The sequence below is a fragment of the Pongo abelii genome, chromosome 3, assembly GCF_028885655.2.
Source record: "Pongo abelii isolate AG06213 chromosome 3, NHGRI_mPonAbe1-v2.0_pri, whole genome shotgun sequence".
Lineage (NCBI taxonomy): Eukaryota > Metazoa > Chordata > Mammalia > Primates > Hominidae > Pongo > Pongo abelii.
In genome coordinates this window covers 198994255-199014294 of record NC_071988.2, presented here as the reverse complement: position 1 = coordinate 199014294, position 20040 = coordinate 198994255, and the positions used below count along the sequence as shown (strand labels likewise).

Here is a 20040-nt window from a genome sequence, read left to right as displayed (position 1 = left end):
ATTTTTCAGTATTTTGTGTTTTTGACAAGACAGTGTCACAAAGAAAGTAATTGATGCTTTATTGCTTTGCCAACTCTTCATATAGTGGAGTCAAAGCCTCATGAAGAAAACAATAAATATACATATGTATGTGTGTACAGGTATGTGTGTATGTGTGTGTTGACCTTTAAGAATAAACATGTTCATTGGCAGTAAAATACTTTTAAATGGGTAAGTTTTCAGATGGTGGAGGTAACAGTGCCAACAGTATTCAAAATGTAAAATTAAATACGTGTGTTCTGTGAAATAGTGGTATAGTATTGAAATAAGCCATCTCACTGAAGAAATTCATTGTCTTCCTGTCGAAAGCAAAGGAAATAACTCTGACACTAAATCTCAGATGTTGTGAATAAACTGGGAAGTTTATCTCATTACATGGTAAGCTTCTGATAACCAGGAAATGTCTCTTAAGGTTGGCTTTGGATCAGGGATTTTCAGACCAGACACATAAACCTGCTTTGTGGGTCTTACGTGGTAGAGGAGGCTGGCTGTGGAACACGCTTATGTGCTGGCGATAACCATGAAAGTGTTGTTTGAAATTGTGTGCACCTCTGGCCTCTGAACAGAAATGTTTGGAGAAATCCAGTCCTGTGGGCTGGACTGAAGCAAACTTCCCCTGAAAGACAAAACTGTGGTTGTCCTAATGGCCTTTCTAAGCGATTTTTGGAGTTAGACTCACACATGTAAATCTGGCTAAATTCAGAACTGTTCTTTGACCTGGAGAATGAAAAATGAAATTGTTTGAAAGATGTGGTGTTAGATTTGATTTGTATGATGTGGTATGACAGAAAATTAACATTTTAATTTATGCAAACTTTAGCTGATCTACATGGTTTTCAGTAATAAAACCTACTCTTATTTCAATATAGTATTAATAGAAATCAGAGTTAAGATTACTATCTCAATTCCATGAACTACATTTTTTCAGCTAGCTGAATATTTCCAAAATTTTTACTGTTATGATCATTTGGCCTCTGAGTTTGGAGACATTGTCTTATTATACAACCCAAATTAATTGCTTTCTTTTCAAAAATTGAGTTTCTTTATATTGCTCACCCACTTGATAAAGAAACAAGCCATTTTAGATTAAGACTTGCAAGAAGAAACAAAAAATAAATTATAAAGCTAAATTTTCTATTCAGCTTGCCTCTGCCTCAACTCTAAAAGTTAAAAAAAAAATTAAAAGGTGAGCATTGGGGCCTTCTATCATTTCTTTTAGTATCATAGTTAGTTAAGCTTAGCCAGATGCAGTTCATTCTGATTATTTCCTAAAAGCACAGCAAAATAATGTAGGGGTCATTCCAACATGTGTTCTCAAGGAAAACAGTATGACTCTAAATATAGTCCTGCATTTAGAAACTTTACCAGAAAAATGTACAGTTGTAGGAACATGATAATATTTTAGTGGTGGCTAAAATTCTAATATTTTTAATAGACTAACAAATAATTATACTCTTGGGCATAGCAAAAGTTATCTTTAGTTCATTTATCCTCCCTGAATCTTTATCAAACAACAATAAAATAAACAATAAGACATTATAGTTTTGTATTTACTATTCTAAATAAATTAATACTACTTTACAGGTTTTATTGGTATTATGTATTTTATCATAACCCTGAAATCAAACAGGATTCTTTAAAATCCTCTAAATTTTAGAACTGCATACTTTAAAATAAATTAAATAGAAATACTTAGGCCAAGCAGATATTCTTTGAAAGGTAATATTCATTTTTAAAACATATTAATAATTTAAATGTTGTTTTTATCTTCAAGCCAAACCTCTTAAGAGGAATTTTGGTATACTGAGTCTCTTGAGAAAAATGTCATTTCCTTTTAAAGTTAGAGAAAATAAATATGGATGATTTAGGAATTGAAATATACAATTTTTGGAATGCCGTTAACAATTTATATTTTAAAATAATTCAGTTAAGCAATATGATGTATTCTAGATTATATTCCTAATATGGTATTTGATTTAAATCAAATAGTAAACCAAGGTACTTTGGATACTCTTTCCAACTAATGACATAACCTTCTCTCTTCTCTTCCTCCTTCCATTTCCTTTCTTCATAATCTTTTCTATAAATTACTTTCAAGCATATTTTTTAAAAACATAGATCCAAATCTATGGCTAGGCATGGTGGCTCATGCCTGTGGTCTCAGCTGCTGAGGAGGCAGAGGCAGGAGGATTGCTGGAGCCCAGGAGTTCAGGGCTGCAGTGTGCTAGGATTGCACCACTGCACTCCCAGCCTAGGTGACAGAGCATGACCCTGTTTCAAAAACAAAAAAACCCCACAGATCTGATGTCAGTCTCCAGCATAAAGGCCTTTCAGTGATTTCCCATTGCTTGTAAAATAAGACAAAAATCTTTTTTAAAGGTTATATTTATTGATATATCATAGTTGTACATATTTTGGCGTCATATGTGATATGTTGGTACCTGTACAAAATGTGTAATGATCAAATCAGGGTGATTGGGATATCCATCATCTCAAACATTTATCTTTTCTTTCTATTGGGAACAATACAGTTCTTCTCTTGCAGCTTTTTAAAAAATATACAATATATCATTGTTCACTGCAATTTCCCTGATGTACTATTGAATACTAAAACTTACTCCTTCTATTTAACTGTGCTTTTGTACCCCTCAACCATCCTCTCTCCATCCTCCCTACCCTTTCCCTTCCCAGCCTCTGATAATCAGTATTCTTCTCTCTACCTCCATGAGATCCACTCGTTTAGCTCCCACATAAATGAGAACATGCAGGATTTTTAAGACCACATCTTTATCACAACCTGCAATCTCTGCCCTATAGCCCCTCTTCAGCATCATCTAATGTAATGATTCTTGATCTTGTGCTTCCAATGCTCTAGACTTTCTCCAATTCCTGGGCATCATCATGTTTCCTCTGCTCCTGGGCCCTTGCACAGACACTGTTAAGTTAACCTGGACTTCCTGTCTCCTCTTTCCTGAGGTGCTAGCTCTTCAGATCTCAATTTGGGTGTCAAGTGGCTTCGGCAAGGCCTCAGGCAAGACTTTCTGACCTATTTGGATTAGACCCAATATTTGCAGTAAATGCTTTGTAGTTTCCCATATTTTTAAAATAGTATTTATTACAGCCTATAATCACATAGTTTATAGTTATGTAGTCATTGTTACTTGATTAATGTCTCCCTCCTCCACAAAGGCAAAAACAGGTCTGTTCACTACTTATCCCAGTGCCTACCACAGAATCAGTACACAAATCTCTTTTAGTATCTCATAAAAACTGTGGACCCTTTCATGAGAACAAATGAAAATATAGACACATCCACAGCATTTTCCCCCACAGTTTTAGGGAGTTGGTTCCCTGACCCCTAGCCTTTTCCCTTTAAACCAGGCTTTAAAACTGCTGCCTTGAAGATTATTATTAATAAAATAGCTGATTAACACACTTGTGGAATTTTCAAATAATGAGTCTTTTTGCCAAACAAATTTTATGCTATCAATTTAGCTTGATCTTTTAAAAAATAACTATTTCTAGAGAGGAACAGAAAAGGTAACTATTGGGTACTGGGCTTAATTCCTGGGTGATGAAATAATCTGTGCAACAACCCCCATGACATGAGTTTACCTATGTCACAAACCTGCACATGCACCCCCAAACCTGAAATAAAAGTTTACCTATGTCACAAACCTGCACATGTACCCCCAAACCTAAAATAAGTTTACCTATGTCACAAACCTGCACATGGACCCCCAAACCTAAAAGTTTATATATATATATATATATATAAAGTTTATGTGTATACACATATATATAAAGTTTATATATACACACATATATATAAAGTTTATATATATACACATATATAAAGTTTATATGCATACACATATATATGAAGTTTATATACATACACATATATATGAAGTTTATATATATACACATATATATGAAGTTTATATATATACATAATATATATACACACCTACCCTTGAATAAATACTTTCATTCCAATACCCACTGGGTGAATGTGACACCTAATTAGACCAGTGCAGAAAATGAATATGCAATGGTCACATATATATATATATATATAAACTGTATATATATATACACTTTATATATGTACTTTATATATATGTATATATAAACTATATATATAAACTTTTATATATATAAAACATATATAAAAACTTTTATATATATGTATAAACTTTATATATGTGTATATATAAACTTTATATATACACATATATGTGTAAAAGAAACATATATATCTGTAAAAGAAACAGATATCTATATATCTACATCTAGATATCTAGATGAGAGATATCTATATATCTACATCTAGATATCTAGATGAGAGATATCTATATATCTAGATGTCTAGATGAGAGATATTTATATAGCTACATATATATAGATATCTGTTTGTCTTACAGATAAGGAAGAAAATTCTTCTTTATTCTCTCATTCATTAGTTAATATGAGCAAAAGCCAACACTATATTTTTCTTACTATTGGTCGACCAAATAAATGGGTACTTTACCTATGGGCCAAATAGATACCTAAGCATACCTTAGGTAAAATCTAAACTTGGAAAACAGAAAATCAGTACCTTGTTAGTAAGCAAAGTAAATAAATTTAGTCTTCCATTAACCATTAGTGTTTTTTCTGTGACCATTGCATATTCATTTTCTGCATTGGTCTGATTAGGTGTCACATTCACCCAGTGGGTATTGGAGTGAAAGTAGTTATTCAAGGGTAGCTGTGTATGCTCAGTAGCATAAAAATTGCTCTATCAAGAGGGAGGTGTTGGAGAGGTTTAGGCTTTAGAAATTGCAAGGCTTGGCTGGGCACGGTGGCTTACACCTTTAATCCCAGCACTTTGGGATGCCGAGACAGGCAGATCTCTTGAACTTAGGAAGTGGAGACCAGCCTGGGCAACATAGTGAAACCCTGTCTCCCCAAAAAAGTATAAAAATTAGCCAGGCGTGGTGTTGTGCACCTGTAGTCCCAGCTACATGGGAGGTAGCTGAGGTGGGAGGATTGCTGGAACCTGGAAGGCAGAGGCTGCAGTGAGTAGAGATCGTACCACTGCACTCCAGCCAGGGTGACAGAGCCAGACCCCGCCTCAAAAAAAAAAAAAAAAAAAGAAAAAAAAGAAAGAAAGAAAAAGAAAGAAAGAAAAAAAATTACAAGGGGCCAGGGGTAAGATGAGCATTTAGTGCTAAGTGTAAGCTGCATACAAGTGAAATAATTTTTCCCAGTCTACTCAGTACTTAAACATCAAATATTTGCTATAAGAAAATTGTCTACTTTAGATCACATGGAATCTTTTCTTGCTGTATTTCATCTCTTTCACCTCCCAGCTTTGCAGAATTTAGGCTTACTTTTATAATAGATTTACAATGTTGATATGAGTTTTGTCAACTTCTTCCCAATCTTTTGCTTGTGTGAAAAATCAGGACTTGCCGTGAAATTTCTGAAGTTTGTCTGCTTTTTGTTATTGGTTGATTTTTTTTTTAGTTTTTTTCTATCATATTGGTAGGCTATATATTTACAATAATCACAATATTTATACATTCTGATCTGTAATGCAGTCATATTTTAAAATTTATATAGCATTAGTTTTTATTTTGTCATTTTAATTTTTTAAAGATTTGAAGATTTTGAGAATTAAAAATTTTTAGTTCATCAAAAATGTGGTATTTCTCCTGAGAATTCTGACCTAAGACACCTTCTCTGCAGACTATAACTCTCCTTGTATTTTCTCATCTACTTTTTCTTACTTTTCCCAAACCTTCCCTCCAATTCAGGCTTCTCTCCTGATTTCTATACTGTCCACTCCACCTTGTGACTTGGCTCCCCCTCAGACAAGTCAGTCTGTCTCACTTAACAGTTACAACCTATTCCCTACCACCTTGCCCAAATGAGCAAGTAAGTGAATCCTATTCTTTTTCCAGTATTCTCTGTCTTAGTAAATGACATCATCATTCAGCCAGTTGGTCAAGCCAAGTTATTCTTCCTTTCAACAAAACTAATTGCTATTCAATCTACCTTGCAAACATCTCTAGGACCCAACCAGTGTCTCCATGCTGCTAATCCCACTCTGATCTAGGTCACATTTACCCCTTACCTAGACCATTCTTCTTGGACAAGCCTAATAACTGGTCTCCTACCTCCATTCTTCCTTTCCTCCAATCCATTTGCCACTTTTTAGCAGTGATTATTTTTTCTTTTCTTAATGCTAAGTCAGACACTGCTAAAAACTCCTCGATAACACTGCCTTATTGGGATGGAGCCAGCATTCAACTAGTGTGGTGATAAGCTTGTCTTTTCTAATTGGGTTGCTTAGGCCAGCATCTGGTCAGATTGATTGGTACAAATGTTCTAAGTTGTTAGTGTTTTGAATGGAACTCTTCTTTCAGACAAAATCCCTTAAACATAATTTCCTGGGCCCTTAATGATCTGGATGCTACCTAAATGTCCAGCCTCAAATGTCAATGCTTTTCCCCACAAAAACTACTTACCACTAAGACCCAAATTCTTTTCACTTCTTGGGTTATGTCAATATCTTTCACCTCCAGTATTGCAATGTTGTACTCTGTGTTTGAAACGTCTCCCTACACATGATCCCATATCTCGATGTATCTAGTTAATTTCTACTCATTCTTAGGCCTAAACACAAATGTGACTTCCAGGGCATTCTGTTCTGTGCTTCCACAGCATCCATTGTTGCCGTATCTTAGCATCATTACCTTATCTGTCAGATGGTTTTATCTTTGTTTCATTCCCTAGGTTTTTTTTTTTTTTTTTTTTTTTTTTTTTTAGATGGAGTCTCACTCTTGTTGCCCAGGCTGGAGTGCAGTGGCACGAACTCAGCTCACTGCAACCTCTGCCTCCGGGGTTCAAGTGATTCTCTTGCCTCAGCCTCCCAAGTAGCTGGGATTACAGGTATGCACCACCACACTCGGCTAATTTTTTGAATTTGTAGTAGAGATGAGGTTTCACCATGTTAGCCAGGCTGACCTAGAAACTCCTGACCTCAGGTGATCCACCCACCTCTGCCTCCCAAAGTGCTGGGATTACAGGTGTGAGCCACTGCACCCAGTCTTATTCCGCAGGTTCTAGACTCCATGAAAGCAAAGATTGTGTCTGCTTATTACACTGAACAATAGCACAGTAGTTGGCACATAGCAAACACTTAGAAGTGAATAAAATGAATACTTGAATAAAAAGAAACAAATTTGGGGTCAAAGGTCAAATTTTGAATATGCTGATTTGAAAGAGTCTGAATGGTGTTTAGGTGGAGATACCAGAAGGTTTGATGTATAATTCTAAAATTTTAGAACAATAATTGGGTCTTTAAATATAGATTTGGGAGGAAGCATCATTCTCATAAATGTCATTTGAAGCCTGGTGTGCTTATTAATTCTTAGGGTATTCATGTATCAGAAGAGAAGAGCAAACATCAGTACCAAGGGAAAGCCAACATTCATCATTAGCTGTGCCCTGCATTCTCCTCTTTGATTTTGTATTATCATGCCCTTTTCCTATCCGAAGGATTCACTTATATTTTTGTTTGTAGTATAAGGGATTTTTTTTTTTTTGAGACAGAGTCTCACTCTTGTCACCCAGGCTGGAGTGCAATGGTGTGATCTTGGCTCACTGCAATCTCCACCTCCTGGGTTCAAGCGATTCTCCTGCCTCAGCCTCCCGAGTAGCTGGGATTACAGATGCCTACCACCACGCCCAGCTGATTTTGTATTTTAATGGAGATAGGTTTTCACCATGTTGGCCAGGCTGGTCTCGAACTCCTGACCTCAAGTGATCCACTCGCCTCGGCCACCCAATGTGCTGGGATTACAGGCATGAGCCACTGCACCCGGCAGATAGTTTTAATTTAAATTCAGTTAGACGAGTGCATATGGTACACCCATTATGTGGCGCTTCATACTATGTACTAAAAGCATGCTATGCACAAAGTGTAGGTGTACAGTGATGGATAGATCCTGCCCTAATGGAACTAACAAATTAGCAAGGGAAATCAACATTTATCAAGTAATTAAAAGTAGTTTAAGTGTTGTGAAAGAAAAGTACAAAGGCTTATAGAAGTGCATATCCAGGACGTTTACAAACCAAGGGAGGTCGAGGCATAAAATTTCTGAAAGCAAGAATGCAGTCTTCCTACATTTTTATTAATATTCCAAGTTCTGAAAACGTGTACTTAAGTAGCAGCTTTTCCTGCATTTATTCAATTTATTGCATTATCAGTGTAGTATGAATGGGAGTGTGTGATGATTTCCTTCAAATATAAAAGGAAATTTCTTAATGCTGTATTTTCTTAAGGTGAAAAAAAAAAAGACTTTTCATTTTGTTAAAAGAGTTCCAGGCACATTTTGTAGCAAAGCCACCAATTGGAATGATATAAATTGTAAGGACAATGTACCTTTGGTAATGTTAAACTCAAGTTTTTTAATAGATACTTCATAGAAATGCTTTTTTTTAATGGGACTCAATGAAGGGGAGATTATCAGGGTGAGGAAGCCAGCTGTTCATTGAAAAGTAAAAGCATATGCACTGTGCATTCCAAAGTATACTAATTGATAAAAACTGCTTCAAAGTTCTCCACACAAGTATCTAAGTGGCTTTGAAAAGTTAAGTAGATTGGATGTCTTTTCAACCTCTTTCATAAACATACACTTTGAGTATATTTTCTTATGAGAAGTTGTATATTTAAGAGATATAACCAAAAAGTAGAAAATGAATTTTGCAGGGGGTAAATTATTTGGTGATGAAAGCAGAAGCAGAAGAAAGTCATCTGCTTTTGAGGCACACATTTGGATTAAAAAGTTACTTGAATGTTAGTATTTACCTTATATATTTTACTAAATCTAGGAAAGAATAAAGAAAAACAACTCAATCTCTAGAGTCTCCTTGAAAATGGTGGGGTTAAACCAAGCTCAAGGAACTAGAAGTTCTTTGCTGTGTTCATTAGTGCCAGACTAAAGAAGCCAGTTTAGTAGGAAGCTAGCTTGCTATGAGCTAATTCTGATATATAGAAGCAGCATTATTTTAAATTCTACATTGCCATCTTAAAAACAAGCAGCTACTGCTTTTTCATTATTTTATAAAGCAATAATATGAGCATGTATATTAACAAAGACATGCTCGATTATATTTAAGTTGGATATTTCATAAAATTTTACAACAAAAAATATTTAAACCTAAGTCAAATATGCAACTATATAATGAAATTAGAGGTATTATTTTGCACTGCAGTCAGGATATTTCTTCCATTAATTAAACAGAATACTGCAGCAGTCTAGAAGATTAATTTATTACATTCCTATGTATTCAGCAAATGGAACGTGATTTGTATTGTATCTTTAGCAAGTTAATATTTGGCAAGTACAGTTTTTGGAAATCAGGTTTTATCCTGATGTGGAAAAAGAACTCTATGCCAGTACCAGTTATCAGAAGTTTCTTTAAGAATAACATTTGCCTTAAGAATATGATTAATGCATCTGTAAAAAATACCACTTTTTTCCAACCCAAGGTACAATAAGATTCACATATTTTATTCAGTATTTCTAAAACTCTTCAATTGAGGTTTTTATTTTAATTGTGGTACTGTGTATACTTTTTATGCATAACAATATGTTAAAATTAATTGAGTACCAGATTTAAATCTGTTAGGCTATCTGTTATTCCATTTTCTTTCCCAAACCTAATTTAAGTTCCACAGGCCTTTTATAGCTGGCCATGTGGTTGCAATGCTAAGTCAAAATGCTAAGACCTTTTCCCATTTTGGGGGATTATTTATTTAAATTTTGTGTAGTTTTAAAATCTGATTTTACAGTTATTAATCATATTCTTCTGGGGGTACGTATATCTGTACTTAATGGACTAAAGTTTAGAATATTTAAATTTAAATTAAATATGGTAGTGAGATTTGTTCTGAAGAGAAACTGGTTATATTTAGGATATAATGGTGTTTTAAAGGAAGGCATTTTTTGTGTCATATTTGTATCCACACGAACATTACTTATAATTTAGTACTAAATTATAACTCAAGATCCTCTCAGTAAGGAAGTTCTACACCTTTTTCTTGAATAGCCAGCAAGATAAGTACGATTAGGAACTGTTGCTTTATAGCCGTTGCTATGCTGCTGTAAACAACCTATTGTTTCAAAATGTGGCTTTATTTGAAGTCCATTCTTGTTGGTGAGAATTGACTATTAAATATTCCTATTAAAGAATGCCAGTAGATTACAACTGGGAACCTCTCAGTTGGAAACACTTGCCATTTCCTCTTGTTTATTGTAGTTTTACAGAATATACAGTCAGATTTTTTTTCAGTTTCCAGCCTTGCTTAAATGCCTTTTTTTATACATCCTTTTGATCTTTTCCAAAACCAGCAACTGGTATTATAAGCCTAAAGTATATGTCAGGCTCCATAATGAATTGTATTATTACAACTTTTTTTGTGTCCTACATTGGACACAAGTTAATATTACTTATTGTTCCAGAACAATTCACTTTATTGTATAAAACTGTTTTAGAAAAATTATAATTTTCAAAATATCAAATTATAATAGATTATATTATCGGTTAAAGACATCATCAATCAGTATTTACTAAATAAACATACTTGGAGTTATTAGCTAGTGCTGAATAATACATAAGTTTTATGTTCTATGAACTTAAATGTAGAATAGAAAATACTATTATATACACAATAAAGCACAAAATAGTCTGACAATAGTATCATGATTCATATTTTCTTAAAATAATCTACTTACTGTTTCAAACATTGATATGTTTGGATAGATCTAAACTCTTTTGAGAGAAAATTCTAGTTACTGTGTTAGTTCAGATCATTATTTAATGGCAAGAACAAACTGCATAAGGGAATTAAACTCCAGTGTTTACGGTAAGCTATTTGGTATTTCAGAAATTCTACCATAGTATCTCTCTCTGTGTGTATGTATTTTCTCATTCACCCTCACTGTGAGGTTTCTTTTTTTTTTTTTCTTTTTCTTTTTTTTTTTTTTCGGAGAGGGAGTCCACCTCTGTTGCCCAGGCTGCAGTGCAGGTGCAGTGGTGCAATCTGGGCTCACTGCAACCTCCGCCTCCCAGGTTCAAGCAGTTCTCCTGCCTCAGCCTCCCAAGTAGCTGGGATTACAGGCATCTGCCACCCCACCCAGCTAATTTTTGTATTTTTAGTAGAAATGGGATTTCACCATGTTGGCCAGGCTGGTCTTGAACTCCTGACCTCAAGTGATCTGCCCACCTCAGCCTCCCAAAGTGCTGGGATTACAGGCGTGAGTCACCATGCCCCGCCCTCGCTCTTAGGTTTCTGATCAGCATAGAGGCAAGGTCATTATTGGTGACTGTTATCCTGAGATTCTAGCAAGGTGCTTGGTATCATGTAGGTACTCAATAAATAGTTATTGAAAACTAAACAAGGAAAGATTTTAAATAAAAATTTTAAAATTTAGAATTTCTTTAACAAAAATTTAACTAAATCTTGGCTGATGTGAATGATAATAAAGAACAAGATAAGGAAGAGGAGGAAGAAAAATCCAAACCTTACACTGAAATCACCATTATTATTATCCCTATTTTATAGGTAATGAAATGGAGGCTTGGGGAAGTTAGGTAATTTTTCCAAGTCTCAGAAGTAGTAAATTGAAGATCCAGGATTCTAATTAATGTCTGTTTCTCAAGACTAAGTAAACTCTTCTTTATTCTTACATACTTCGTGGAGTAGGGAAGTTGCCAGTGATTTGAAAATGTTATGTATTTATTTTGGGAGGGCGCCATGCAAGTTTATAATGCACTTCTAATTATTATTTTTTCAGTTCAAAAAATGTATATTTTCTAAGCACATACTATCTAGGAAAAAAGCTTATGGAAATTCTTAGTAACGTAGGGATTAAATATAGCTATGTAAAAATTCACGAAGGGGTCTGTAAACAAGAAAATAGAATTTACTATATTTATTGAAAAGGCAGTAGAAACTGTAATCATGTCTAAATGATAAGAGTAAGTCAGTCAATATACACACATGAGACCAGCACAGAAAGAATTAGAAAAATTAAAGAGACCTCTTTAGTATGTGACAAGAGCTAGTATAGGTACAATTATATCTTAATACATACCCAGACGGCATATTCCCAGTAGATATTACTAATTTTCCTGAAGTTGATAGATAAATAAAACTCAATTATCAAGACTCTTTCTACTTTTAATATTATCAAAGGTATGTTTCTCTGGACTCTTAAAATTTTTTCACACTGGTATCATCAAGTAGCAGGTCAAAATTTAGGGATAGAGGATGTGTTTCAAGAGAAGAACAAAATTTTTTAACTTTAATTTTTCAGTCTCTGTTCCTTTTGATAAAATTAACTGAATTCAGCCTGCCAATTGCTACTTAGACACATAAAAGAGAAATGAGACATTAGTTAAGATTTTGATTTTTATTCCTTTATGTTTTGATTTCCTTTATTTCCTTTAAGTAGTTAAACTGCAACAAAGATTTTTTTCTCTCCAACTGTACTTCCATTTTACCACTTATAAAAGTCTTCAACTTAGAGAAGACAGTTCTCTAAACAGTGATTTGGTTTTAGTGCTGTTTTACCTGTCTCCTTATTCTTTTAGTCAGTGTATTCAAAAACACATTTCTTGCAGCCTTTGAAAGCATAGAGCCACACTTAGTTTTCCAGGAAGATGCTTTCTTAATGTGAATTAGCTATTCTTCATCTCACCAGAACATTCTTCAAAACTGCTGTTCCTGAATTTATGCTTGATACCCATGGGTGGATCCTGATTTGTGAACATTATCTACCTAGGCATGGATGAGGTCTCTCCATGATCACTGATACTGCTCACGGCAATCTGTCTACCATTTGGAAAACAGGCTGGGGCAGAATCTGGAAGGGCAGCCATCAGTGGGAGCAGGAATGATGCTGCCAAGGGTTAGGGATGGGAAAACATAAACTCTTCTACAATAGCTGTTAGTTATCTCAAATAGTGCCTTACCTTCACTATCAGGCTCTGTCCTGCCTGGTTTCACTGGAGACAATGCCAAATCCTGCAGTGCTTACTTATTATTTTGTTTTTGCATTGCTGTAAAGGAATACCTAAGACTGGGTAATTTATAAAGAAAATAGGCTTAATTGGCTTATGGTTCTGCAGGCTGTACAGGAAGCATGATGCTGGCATTTGCTCACCTTCTGGTGATGCCTCAGGAAGCTTGCAATCTTGGTGGAAGGGGGCGCTGGTGTGTCACATGGCCAGAACGTGAGCAAGAGAGGGAAGGGAGAGGTCTCAGACTCCTTGAAACAACCAGCTCTGGCATGAAGTAACAGCAAAATCTCACTTCTTACCAAAGGGATGGTGCTAAGCCATTCATGAGGGATCTGGTCCCATGACCCATTCATCTCCCGCCAGCTCCCCCCTCTAACATTGGGAATCACATTTCAACATGAGATTTGGAGGAGACACAGACCCAAACCATATCAGATTACAAACACTGTGTGTGTAAGCAAAATTGTTTCTGCTGGTCTGAGCCACTTGAGCCCTTTCCCTCTAGTCACATGGAACACCTCTTCTTGTCCCCCATCTACACTGCTGCTTCCTTCCTACAGCCCCTGCCCTGCCACAGTCCTTGGAACCACATTGGGTGCTGGTTATCTCCTGTCAATTCTTATTACATTTGATTTCCCAGAGACATGTGGCCCTGTGACCACACACACCTGTTTGAAGCTCTCCCCTCTTTCTCTGGCACCCGTTGGCTTGACAATCTCCCCTTCCGATGCTCCATCATTGTTATGCTTCTTCCCAGACATATTCACTAGTTCCTTTGCCTCTTCCCACCTCATAGATGTTCCTGTGTCCCAGGTTTCTATTCTTAGACATTTTCTCTTTTCATTTAGAGTGCTCATCAAGTAATCTCATCAATGTCCAAGACTCCAATTACAGCTTAAATGTTCATGACTTTTCAATGGCTCTCCTAAACTCTAGACACACATATGTGACGCCTACTAGACCTAAATTCTTAGGTAGACCTTCCTACCATCTACATTATTACAGAGCTTAAATAATCAGATTATAAATTATACAAATATAAAAAATAAGTAATTTTATAAATTTATTAAAAATTGCTTTTAAAACAACTTTATATGTCTTCTATAGTGCTAGTTCTTAATATAGATTCCATAGATGTCTTAAAAGATAGAAAAATTATAGCTTATGAAGACACTGCAGAATTCTCTCTTAAAATAGGTATATATAGTGCAAAGGATTATTGCCATTGCAATATTTCACCCAATCAAAGATTTTATCCAACCTGTATAAACGGATGTCTTTTTAGAGAAGAAACTGGTCAAAATCATAATAGTGGCATATGTTGAGGTCACATAGTGAAGTTATCTATGCAGAACAGACAGTATTGTGGAGAATACCTAGAATCTTGAGAATTTACACAAACAGTAATAACTTAAATCTGTATAGCAAATAATATACATATCAGATTCATTTAGTTTATGTAATCTTTATAATCCGAGAATAATGAGTCAAGTGTTATCCTTAGTTTACTGATTATCAAAGAAACATACAGCTTGGAGAGGTCAAATGAATTTTCCAAATTTATGCTACTTATAAATGGGAGAGCTAATAAAAGTCACCTGTCTGGGAGTAACCCTGTACCTATTTCTTCTAAAGCATATTGTTTTCTAAAGAAAGTAGCTAAATTTTTAAATGAATATATAAGGAATACATCTTGAATGAAGACAATATGCATTATATAATTTAGATATTTCTGTATTTCATTATTCAGAATTTACTTTAAAAGTCTCCTTGTTGGCGTGGACAAAATTGGCAACTAATCCTATCCCATAAATATTTTCAATGGTCTTCAGCTGATGGCGTGAAATTTCAGCAAAGGCCAAGTCACAAGGCTTTGAAGTTTGTCATCTTTTTTATCACTGCTCAGATTGTCATGAAGACACCAAGTAATACATGGATCAATTATAGTTAAATGACTGCAAGTTGATCTTATCAAGCAGTTAGTGGGCAAGATTTCACTTTTACCATTTTTACTGGTAATGATTTAGAATGTAAGAACCCTAGGAATATAAATCTACTTAGTTTTACTTAATCAATGATGTATTTGTTTATTTAATTTAAAACATTGTTTTTGGAGAAGGAAGAGAACAAGAGAAGTTCTTCATCCATAAATAAGGTGTTCAGAAGGAGACCAGTTAAACTAAATTTTGACTGTAATTCAGAATTGTGTAAAATGCCCTACTTTATTTTAAGCTCATTATTTTCATAATTCCTTTACCAAGATAGCAGAAACATGACTTTATTTATTAAATTATAAATGTGTCTTTTTTTTGTTTTAAACATAATCAATTTATAAGAGATCTAAGACATATAAAACTACATCGAGGTAGAAATTTAATAAAAATTAACTTTACATCTATATAACTTACATCTATGTATTCAGTTTATTTAAAGTAGGTCATAACCAAGCATTTCTGGGTTGTGCGGCCAATAGCTTTGCTCCTAAATCACAAAGATGTTTCTGTGTGTGACACTTTTTAAATCCCTGGAATATTTTAAATGTTCATTTCAAATAACCTTTAACTTTCAAACAGTTCTTTTTTCTTGAACACATTGGTCTGTCACATCTCTGCTCTGTAATCATTAGTTGGTTATCCTAATTCTAATATACTTCATAACTAGTGACATAAGATAAACATATGGAGTATTTATTACTCTGATAAAAGATACTCTGATAAAAAAGCAAGACAGTTTTTACTTTGTAATCATAAAAAACATAGCATCCTGTGTACATTAGGCAGCTACTTATATAGAGCTAATCTCACTCTTTTTCGGACTCCAATATTTACCATAAAAGTGCTTTACAGCATCTATATAATTTTTTCTTCTTTTTGTCCCTTCTTTGTAGTTATTTGAAATTACAGTGCCTCTCTCTCAAGGCCCCAAACCAGTAACAATCAGTTTTGCCAATCACACTTCCTGCCGATGCATGTCTAAACTGGATGTTTACAGACAAGTTCATTCCATTATTAGACGTTCCCTGCCAGCAACACTACCACAGTGAGTATGAATTAAATCTATTTTTTCTGCATCCTCTACTAATATTAAATTATTTTCAAGTAAACAAAAGTTTAATCAAATAACCTCTGTGAAATTAGTATAATATACTCTGCTTCAAATACAAAACAAAGACAAAATTTTGTATAGTATACAATGAAAATAAACTGAAAATTAAAATTCAGTGGGAAGCGTATTTTAGAGGCAAAGTAATTCATAATATCAAAGAAGTATGTCTGTGAAATAAAACACATTCCACCAGTGTTCATAAAATATCAGTAAGGTAGCTTAATTGATTTAACATTCCTGAAATCAGGTATGCTAACTAATAAATCATATTAAAGTTCAAAACATTTCAGCCTTGATAAGATTTTAGGCCAAAACAAAAAGTAAATATAAATAATTTTATATCTATTAGCATTCAATTGCTTTCTTCAATCTCAAACATAAAAATATATATGTGTGTGTGTATATATATATATATATATCCATGTTTCTTATTTCAGCAATATTTGAATAGTGAAATAGTGCTTAATTACTTGAAAAAAATTTCTCTTAATATCATTTCAAATTGACATTCAAACCATTATTTGTTATTCAGGTTTCCTTTCCATCCTATTTTTTTTGGAGGGGCAAATGGCAGCATATACCTCATATGATCATATAGGAGAACTTATCACGTTCTCCTGTATGATCATGTTCTGACCCTGTGAATAGCTGATAATGAATTAATATGCATTACCGCCCAAGACCTGAGAGTTTTCTGCCCCAAAGTAGGGAAGCAACCCTTTGTTCCTTAGGATATCCGGTGCATATGGATGAAACTTACATAACTCTAGCATTTGTAACAAATGCATAAATAAATTGATCAAAAAACATATATATTACAAAAAATTTAAGAAAACCTTACATTTTTAAAAGACTCAACAATAAATGTAACATGCAAACCTTGGTCTTCCCCACTGAATCACGTTGTATTGCTCTGCTTAGCGTGGCAGATAGGGGGACCCCTTGTTTGTCCAGGGACAGTTTAGGAAAACCTGGAGGATAGCCTAATTTGAGTGACAGAGATCTGTCCCCTTTTATGTGAGAAAGCAAAGATCTTACAGACATTTGTGAATAAATGTATGCTAATACAAGCAAGAGACCACTACCATCTGAACTCAAGAGGATGCCATATGTGCAGTTTCATCCCCGCAGGCCAGAGAGTTCTGTTCACCTTCCTCAGCCCTGAGCAGAAACCCTCAGTGACTCCTCCATTCTGAGAGCTTTAGCCATTATCTCCATACTCATGGTTTCCAAAATGACATTTGAAGATCTAACCATATTTTTGACTTATAGTATTTTATCTAAATCTATCTTCTATTGCTTTGTTTGTAATTATATTAGCTGTAAATACAAAGAGAAAGACTTGTTAAATCCTTTATTTCTAAATTATTCATGGCAGTGATTTCTCATTTTCTTTGAGGCCTTGAAATCGGAGTTGTCATTACTTCTTCTTCTTATTCTATCCCATCTAAACACGACTGATTATTTTGGAGGAGGGGGAGATATGTGTTCCAAGCTAAATTTATATTTCATTTCCATCACTGCCATTATCATCCACTTCATTATGCATGTCTCTGATCTAATGCAGTGATATTAATACTAGTTTTCAAGCATTATTAAGTCTTTCTCCTGTTGTATAATGTCACTGTTTTATGAAGTAAGCTTTAAAAGGCATCGTTTCATTCATCTCACCAGAAACAGTGACTTTCAATTGCTCAAAGAACTGAGCACAAATTTCTCATCACCCTATTCTGGTGTCAGCCTTCCTTTCTTGTTTTGTCTTCCATTATTCACCCAGTCTGTGTTTCACCAAGTCCGATTCCCAGAACGCCAAGCTCATTTCCTGCTCTGTATCTTTTTTTTTTCTTTTTTTTTTCTTTTTATTTTTTTTAATTTTTTTTCTTTTATTTTTATTATTATTATTATTATTATACTTTAGGTTTTATGGTACATGTGCCCAATGTGCAGGTAAGTTACATATGTATACATGTGCCATGCTGGTGTGCTGCACCCACCAACTTGTCATCTAGCATTAGGTATATCTCCCAATGCTATCCCTCTCCCTTCCCCCCCAACCCACAACAGTCCCTGAAGTGTGACGTTCCCCTTCCTGTGTCCATGTGTTCTCATTGTTCAATTCCCACCTATGAGTGAGAATATGCGGTGTTTGGTTTTTTGTTCTTGCGATAGTTTACTGAGAATGATGATTTCCAATTTCATCCATGTCCCTACAAAGGACATGAACTCATCATTTTTTATGGTTGCATAGTATTCCATGGTGTATATGTGCCACATTTTCTTAATCCAGTCTATCATTGTTGGACATTTGGGTTGGTTCCAAGTCTTTGCTATTGTGAATAATGCGGCAATAAACATACGTGTGCATGTGTCTTTATAGCAGCATGATTTATAGTCCTTTGGGTATATACCCAGTAATGGGATGGCTGGGTCGAATGGAATTTCTAGTTCTAGATCCCTGAGGAATCGCCACACTGACTTCCACAAGGGTTGAACTAGTTTACAGTCCCACCAACAGTGTAAAAGTGTTCCTATTTCTCCACATCCTCTCCAGCACCTGTTGTTTCCTGACTTTTTAATGATTGCCATTCTAACTGGTGTGAGATCCTCAATAAAATACTGGCAAACAGAATCCAGCAGCACATCAAAAAGCTTATCCACCATGATCAAGTGGGCTTCATCCCTGGGATGCAAGGATGGTTCAATATACGCAAATCAATAAATGTAATCCAGCATATAAACAGAACCAAAGACAAAAACCACATGATTATCTCAATAGATGCAGAAAAGGCCTTTGACAAAATTCAACAACCCTTCATGCTAAAAACTCTGAAGAAATTAGGAATTGATGGGACGTATCTCAAAATAATAAGAGCTATTTATGACAAACCCACAGCCAATATCATACTGAATGGGCAAAAACTGGAAGCATTCCCTTTGAAAACTGGCACAAGACAGGGATGCCCTCTCTCGCCACTTCTATTCAACATAGTGTTGGAAGTTCTGGCCAGGGCAATTAGGCAGGAGAAGGAAATCAAGGGTATTCAATTAGGAAAAGAGGAAGTCAAATTGTCCCTGTTTGCAGATGACATGATAGTATATCTAGAAAACCCCATTGTCTCAGCCCAAAATCTCCTTAAGCTGATAAGCAACTTCAGCAAAGTCTCAGGATACAAAATCAATGTGCAAAAATCACAAGCATTCTTATACATCAATAACAGACAAATAGAGAGCCAAATCATGAGTGAACTCCCATTCACAATTGCTTCAAAGAGAATAAAATACCTAGGAATCCAACTTACAAGGGATGTGAAAGACCTCTTCAAGGAGAACTACAAACCTGCTCTGTATCTTGTTTCTATTCTGGCCCTGGCTTGTTTTCTGCCTTTCCAAAGCCCTCTCCATTTCTCAGAGTTCAGGTAAAGGTCTTTCTCCTGCATTTGTCTTGTCCCAATACCATGGCCACCTTTGCTTCTTGAATACCCATAGCGCTCACTGGACTAACTTCATCCTCACATGGCTTTGTCAGGGTCTGCAAATGTTGCATGTGGAACTGGATTATGAGAGGGTTTCCAGTAAATTTATATCCTCTGCAATATTCAGCTAACACTCAAAAATACTTGAGCCATTCCTGTGCTCTCAGCCCTTTACCTGCATTGTCTGATTTAACCCTTAACAAACTCATCTAGAAGGTCAGCAGCAGCATTTGCCTTATGTTACAGAAGAAGGTGGAAATCACACTCCAAAGCTGTTGGCTAAACAATGTACATAAATGCTTGTTAAATAAAATGACTTATTTCCTGGATGTATTTTATA

The 20040-nt window shown here is 35.0% G+C and overlaps 1 protein-coding gene across 1 annotated transcript in view; it reads left to right on the top strand.

Annotated features, from left to right (window-relative positions):
- Positions 1–20040, top strand: part of VEGFC (vascular endothelial growth factor C) — a 122292-nt gene that overhangs the window by 83084 nt on the left and 19168 nt on the right. The window contains exon 4 of the mRNA XM_024246206.3: positions 16010–16161. Within this exon, the coding sequence (XP_024101974.1) occupies positions 16010–16161 (152 nt within the window). The remainder of the gene's footprint in view (positions 1–16009; positions 16162–20040) is intronic.